This window comes from Trametes versicolor, assembly GCF_000271585.1.
Source record: "Trametes versicolor FP-101664 SS1 unplaced genomic scaffold TRAVEscaffold_8, whole genome shotgun sequence".
Taxonomy (NCBI): Eukaryota; Fungi; Basidiomycota; class Agaricomycetes; order Polyporales; family Polyporaceae; genus Trametes; species Trametes versicolor.
The window spans coordinates 1,441,271-1,448,727 of NW_007360328.1; the positions used below are offsets into that span (position 1 = coordinate 1,441,271).

The 7,457-nt window shown below is 60.9% G+C and overlaps 1 protein-coding gene across 1 annotated transcript; it reads right to left on the bottom strand.

Annotated features, from left to right (window-relative positions):
* Window positions 1–581: 581 nt before the first annotated feature.
* Window positions 582–1,294, bottom strand: TRAVEDRAFT_49524 (uncharacterized protein; the record flags this gene model as incomplete). The annotated part of the gene is made up of 2 exons (XM_008042082.1): window positions 582–1,102; window positions 1,153–1,294. 2 exons carry the CDS (start codon window positions 1,292–1,294, stop codon window positions 582–584), a joined length of 663 nt encoding a protein of 220 aa, XP_008040273.1.
* Window positions 1,295–7,457: the final 6,163 nt, after the last annotated feature.

The window sequence follows — 7,457 nt, forward strand, 5'->3', positions numbered from 1 at the left end:
AAAATATTTGAAACATGTCAGATAGAGGCCCCAACAGTGCTGTCGCGTAAATTTGCACTTACCGAGCTCCGCGCAGGCTGCGCGCAGACGGCGGCCGCACGAACGTAACCCGCGCACCTTCCCGCCGGTCACGGAGCATCCAGACCCGAAAAGCCGATGCCGCGCTCCCTTCATCTCGCGCGCTCTGAGGATGCAATCCACGAGATAATCGTATAATATTGTACGGACCACAGCGCTCGATTGATGCGTACGGAATCGTCGGGCGCGGGCGCGAGCAGTGTGAGGGAAAGAGACAAGCGAGGGAATCGGAGCGGACGCCCGCACGCAGTGCCACAATCTCTCAGGCGCTCGGAACAATTGCCATACACGGCAGTTCCTGTCGTTCGTCCCTGCGCGCTTGTGCTTCTTGCTCCCTGCCACAACAGCGGCGACCGCAGCACCGAGTTCTCGCTCATCAAGCCCTGTCTGCCGTACCAAACGAAAGTGGAAATTACGACATGCGTCTAAATTAGACTCGCAATTAGCTAGGAATCCCGGACACCGCCCCGCTAGTCGACCGCTCTCTGCCCCGCCCGAGAACCCTACTCGCTGCCGATGTCGCTCTCCACCTCGTCCGCCAAGTCGATGTCCGAGTCCAGAATCATCTTCGGCGTCTTGGGCCCGTCCTTGCGCCTCCGGTACGGCCGCCCCGTCTTCGGGTTGATTCCTGACGCTGGCCGCCCTCGCGCCTTCCCGATGTCGTCCCTGCTCTGCCGGCCCCAACACTTCGGCGCCGGACGTACAGGAGGCTTCCCGGGCATGACCGCCTTTGGGTTGCGCTTCGCGAGGTCGATGAACGCTTCATCGGCACGCTCGAAGTACATCTTGCCGCTCGTCCACAAGTCGAGAAGCCGCTGGATCACCGCCTGGCCGCCCGGGATGTCGCTCAGGTTCCCGAATGGGATCGTGTCGAGCGGGTCGAGCGGCGGGCCGTTCGGATCGTGGGGTTCCTCGTTCGCTCGGTTCGGCCACCCCACGAGTCTGTGGCCGCCCTTGACGACGACGCCGTTGGCGTACTCGACCGCCGTCCACTTCATCTTGATGCGGGGGCCGGCCCGACTCTCTATCAGCACGGTCAGCAAACAGAGCGGAAGAAATAATGGCGGTACGTACTCAGGTCTCCGCCCATCAGCCCTCTCAACCGCCCTCGCATCTCCATCAGCCGGGCCGAGTATACGACGACGCCGGCTGTGTTAGGTTCCGGCTTACTGCTTGCGTCTGCGGGGGGTGTCGTGTGATTACGGATGGGAGCCATCGTGAGGTAGGGCTTGTGAGAAGTCAAGGAGATGAGAATGAGCTAACGACGAAGGAATCACAGATGGCATGGCCCACACACCAGTCGCATTTTATCGTTATGTGCGTACCATCTTACCACATCGAGCAAGTCCTCGTGTACTGTCTGCATGCACGCGAAGCTGTCCACTCAACCCTGAACGGCTAGGCAGGTATGCCCCCAGCCATCCCGTTATGTTACACTCACCATGATTTTGTTCATACGGGCCACAGAAAATGCGCCGGAAACGGGCTGCAAGACCCGCTCGTTGCGAGCTCGCACGGCCAAAGACAAATACAGGTATCTGGTAGCGGCCCGCCGAGCCTCGAGCTGTGTCTGAACGTTTTGAAGTAGCCCAATCGCCGTAATTTTACCGTTCACACGCACGACTTCCGCGGCAGACAGAGTCACCCTATCCGACACGGCCACCTCGCTAATTCACGCCAGCGGCAGCGTCCTCACGGACTCCGGTCCATGCCAGAGGGGGGGGGTACCGGCTCTTGGTGTCCATGCCATCCAGCATAGCATGCATGACAACGTGCCATGCGTGCTCGGATTGTGCCAAGCTTCGGTGAGTGCAGCTTCGCTCAGAGAAGCATGGTCGTATTATTCATTGACGGTTATGGTAGGTCATCACGAGCCGCCCCAATGCCGCGTCTTGCGCCTGCCAACTGGGGCAGCTGTACAGCGTTGCAGTGCCCGCTTCGGAGGCGGCTGTAGTATCATCCAGAAGGTATGCGCACGGCTAGAGTGGGCGCGCTTCTCGCAAGGTTCGCGCAGCGTATCTCTAACGACTAGTCACAGCTCAACTCGGAGCTCTCACGGATGGCCAATAGCAGCGCGCGGGGCCCAGCTACGTGCGAACGACAAATAGCCGCGGTGTCAGGTCTCGCGCATGAACAGGTTTGATATCACTCTCCGTTCACGGCACATTGCAAAATGGCTGGGCGCCGCAAGCCTGCGCGAATCAGTCTTGTGTTCGAGGGAAGTCTTCGAGCGCTGCAGCCCTTGTCAACGCGTGATATCAAGACATGTTCTCCGTTACAAATCGGCACCGTGAACCCGTTCGAACGAAGCTGTCTCCGTGTGGGCCGATCCGACATCCAACCGCATCGGGACACACCGACGTGGGATGCGACGGCCCGTGCGGTGACGAGGCTCCAAACTCCACACCAAATGGTTAGGTAAGTATGCGGCCCATCGTCTCGTCATCGCATACTTATCGAGATCTCATTCGGACAGGTAACAGAATATGCACGGAGACATGAGCGGTACGATCCTGCTCACTGTGGCAATCACAAAGCCCGTGCAACGTGCCGCTGCCTGTCGCGGCGCGCCTGCATAGTGCGCACCTCTCACATACTAACAGGTGTTAAAACATATTTATTGAGGCAGGTACAATGTGAGAGCTGCCGCGTGGGCGAGACCTCGCGTCTTCAGCATGCACCAGTCGAACTCCGTATTGACGCGATCGTGATCTTTAATTAGCGGCGGGCGAAGCCTTCTCCGACACCGTTATTGAGCCGGGGGATATCGTTTCCGGAGTGCGCTCGAAATCGCCATTTGGTAGCGAGGCTGGATGTGCGCGCCGTTATGGGAATACCGCATTCAAGAGAGGCTGGTTTCGCAGATAGCAATGCCGCCGTCGCTTTAGCCACGCCTGAGCGGCGCCCGCGCCGGAACGCTCAGTGTCGCCCAAACTAGGCGGATCTTGGCGTAGTGTAGCGTACTCGTCCACAGCTTCGTCTGCGTGTTGTACACGCCTCGATTTCAGAGATGCGGAAATATCGGTATAACATTTCGCAGACCATACATACTGATGCCGCCCGCGTGCGCTCTATCAAAGACTCTCCGTGCGCGCACATCATAGGGCGTGTCTCGCGAGGATACGAGCCGACTTATCCGCAAATCATCGCGACCTCATCATAGGGCGTGTCTCGCGAGGATACGAGCCGACTTATCCGCAAATCATCGCGACCTCAAACCCTCCTGTCAAGGTACCTGGAGTCCACGAAGCTTGGCGTCGAGTATTGCTCCGGATCGGTCAGTCCGGCCAGCATCGTCAGGAGAGTAATATAAATATATTGCTTCATGCTATTGATACATGCTGGGCAGCCAGTAGCCCAAGTCCCGCTGCACCAAATGTGCTCTGTTGAAGGGCGCGGGCTCGCCTGCATGTTCACAGTCCAGATCTATGTTCCAAACCAGCTGCCGGTCGCGGTTGCGTGAGCATTCAGGTACAAAGAGAATAAATGGGTCCAGAAATAACTCACCACCCCGCAGGACCTTCGGACACCTCTCTAGAGTCGTATCATACTGCGTATTCCAGCCGCTCGCCTCACATGGCTTAGGCGAGGTCTGCGCAATCGCGTGCCGCCATCGTACGCGGTCTTGTGCTCGACTCGGTGCCACAAGAACACGATGGGGTCTGTAAATGTGAGTTTCGAATGTCCCGAAATCTACAGCGCGAGGACTGCGTATGCAAGTAGATACTCATGGACATCGTTGTGACTGCATTGTACTGCTCCATGTTCGTTGTCGTCGCCGCGGACATAAGAAACAGATGCGAGGCGGGGCATACATGTTTGGCCTGTTTCTTCGCTTAGACCGCCCGCCGCAAGAGGTTAGTCTCGAGCCCTCGCGCGCACGTCTATGCTAATCGAGCGCTCCGCCGCGTACCTTCTGCGCCCTGTCGCATGGGGTGATTGTTTCGCTTTCTGCCCCACATCTGCCTCCGCACCACTCACCGTTCTCCACGTTCGCGCGCAGGCCTGACCACCGGAACACCGCGCCTCGCCCAAATCGCCGCAACCGAGGCTCAACATCTTCGTAAGCTTCCCGAAGGGGAGACGCGTCACGCTCCACCGGGAAGCACTCGTTCGCGCAGTTCGCGCGGCTGCAAAGCGATCCGGGGGGCGAGAAAAGCGATCGGTCGAGTCGTCCCCGCCCTCGCATCGCGTCCTGATATGACGGCCGCCGCGCGACTAGGACGAACCGTCAGCAAGACAGCGTGATTGTCCACGTTCCAAGCGACCACTCACCGTATTCTGAGACGTTCACGAGTCGGTTTCGCGGCGTCGCGCGTGCAGGACGCGTTCGGTGCTCGGACACGGTCCCTGCCAAGTTGGGGGCCATCTTCCCTCCGCGTGCAGATCGAGCCGTTGGGCGATGCGGGTCCATTGATGTCCACAGCAGTCTTGTCCCGCCACCGTCTCGGCAAACGCTTGAGGAAGTGTGTCGAAGAACTGTTGGGGTCCTGAGGGGTTACCGCGGGATTCCGAGCACGGCTCGGTCTCGTTTTGCCGTCTGCGCGAAGCTCAGGCTAGTGCTATCCCGAAGAGTGGGACATTGTGAGCGATGAGCGGTAGGTGCTCGAAACGACCGGCGAACATACAAAAATGGGCAGCTCACGCGCAATTCGTACCGTGCTATGTCATTGGCAATGCAGAGGGTGTCGTACAGATCGGGAAACGGCGCCGCCGCCGCAGACGTATGTCGTACGGCGCCGTGTGTGGCTGCTCGCGTACCGGATGTGCTTCGAATCCGAGCACGTCGGTGCTCGCGAGGCGTCCGCGCCGAGTGCGTACGATATCGAGCTCCTGCGCCGGCGCCGTGTCGCACCATCTAAGTTGGCGACGATACCACGCGTTCCGCGCCCATTCTTGTCGACCAGGGTCGCGCCCAGCCGTCCTGAGCGCCAGCAGATGTCGGTTGAGCGAAGCGGGGGCGCGGCGGACCGCGTCGGGAACCTCAAGGGCCAACTTCGCGCGCGTGTTTGAGGGCCGTCCTATGAGCGCATAGCGGGTGAACGGCGAGCCCCTGCTCGCAGGATGTAGCTGGAGTGCGTACCGTGATCTCCGGCTCGTACGCGTCCCGGACGTAGCGTCCTGGACCCAAATGCGGCCCCTTATGCGCGCGGACCGAGGCCGATACTCTGAGAGTGTTCGTCCCCCAAGCGATGTTGTAGCGTACGAGAGTGGCCGTCCTGAGCACTGCTATCCGCCGGCGGATGCCCAGCCGCTCGCGGCCCTTGTACGTGCTGATTCGCGTGATCACACTCGATACGAGACCCTGGGCGGGCAGAGCAATGTTGCAAGCGGCGGCGCTGCACGAAGCGGCTTCTCCGCATCCGCTGTCGACGGCCGGGGTCGCATGCGTATCCGAGGCGAGCCCCTTGCTCGATCGCGTCGAAAACGAGCACAATTCGTGTGCATCTCGACCGTCCTGTGAGCGAACCGCGTCGCGAAGACGCACGGCGTTGTGTGTGCGCGTCTTGGCCGTCCTGCGAGGGAATCACGAGTCAGCGGCGTGTCCAGAGCCTCGAACACTCGGAGCACATATGACGCACGATCGCGAGGAACCCGGACGTAGCGCGGGGCTGCTTGCGCGTGCGAGCGGGCCGATAGTGTGTCGTCCATGCCGTGTTCTCGTCTGCCGCGCGATATGCGACCGAGTCGGACGAACATGTCGAGTTCGTCTGGGGGTTGCCTCCGAGTCGTCACTTGCGGGAACGGTGGGTCGTCGCGGAATGTGTGGCCTGGGGTCGAAACCAGCGGCGCATGTCGGAAACGGCGGCGTCGCACGAGGCGGCAAGACGCACACGCCGAGAGCGGGCAGCCGTCCCGACGTCCGCTACACACCTTCCCCCCCATCGAACAGTCCGGGAAACGGCGGGGGACGATGCCGGCCGTCCCGGGGCACGCCCACGCCAAATGGCGCGGCGGCAGGGCGCGGACGTGTGCGGGAATGCCCGTTTCGGCGCATCTGCGGGTGGAAAACACAAGGAAATGAGCGAAATCGGCGCAAATATTTTTTGCCCCCAGCGCGCTGGGACTCACGGGGTGGGTGCTCCCTGATTCGTGGGAGCTGTGCGTCGTCGATTTGAGCCCGTGGGGGGAGTTGGCGAGGCGCGAGAGCGTTGGCGAGTTGGGGGAGTTGGCGGCGGATGGGGTGTTGTGTGTGCGCGGCGGATTTTGTCGTGGGGCGCTGGGGTCGTCGCGGGTGGTAGAGGGCGATCGGGAGATGGGGTGTGTGCGCGAGACGCGTCGATACGAGCACTTTCCAGCGTGTTGTGGCTGTTTTTGAGCGGGGGACAATCTGAAAAATCGACGTTGTCAGCGCAATTTCTGTCCGGATGACTTGAGAACTTACATGGCACATGAGCAACGTCGTATGTGCCGTTCAGTGCTAAACGGGAGCGCGCCAGAGAGTCGTAGGTGGCGGGAGAACAGATGGGAGGTCGGGAGAGGGCGGCCGACGAGGAAGCGGCATGGCGGCCGCAGGATGGCTGAGGCATCTTCGTGCATGCACCCACATCGTCGTCGATGTTATATCGATCTCCTATCCGCGTTTCAACGCGGGGCGTCCAGTATTGCGGCGGCGGGAGATGTTCTCTGCCGGCGCCTATGGGTGTCCTACCATGGCGCTGTCAGTGCTATACACATCGAGACGGGCTGTAAACGTACATAGCGGAGACGTGATATAGTAGCTATCCAGTCGCGCTCGCTGGCCGAGGGGTTCGCGGCGGTTTTCAGCATTTTTGGGGTGAAGGACGTCGACGGCGTGCATGCGCTACAAGCACGGCGTCGTGTGTATATTCCGAGCATCTTGAGGCGGGCGTAAAGGAGCATGTGCGCCACCGTACGTGCGGATCGCGCGTTGTGTCGAATCCTGTCCATCTGGCGACGTGGGTAGCGTGTCCGCGCCACACCGAGGGCGCACCCGGGCGACCTTGAACGAGCCCCGGTGTGGGCCAAGTCCTGCGCAAAACGACTGGTGAGCAGCGTTGGCCGCGAGCCGGACGCCGACCATGCACGTACCGGCCTCGGCCGCATTTCCGGGCTCGCTGGACGAGGGACGGACGGCCGTATCGGGCTCATTTCTGGGTGTTCCAGCCGTCAGTAAGCACACGCGCACGACGCAAGCGTCGCCGCCTCCGCGGCGGCCAATTTCGGTCTGTGTCTATATCGAGCGGGACCCGCCTCCGAGTCGGCGCATGCCTCGACGGGCGAGCAGAGAACAGGTCGTCTTCGGGCGAGATGGCGTATCGCCGCATTCTCATGCTCTGCGGTTCGCTGCTGAGGTGACGCTCGAGACTGCGCTCTGCTCCGCGGGCGAGCAGGGTCCGGGGTGCGCCCGACGCTCG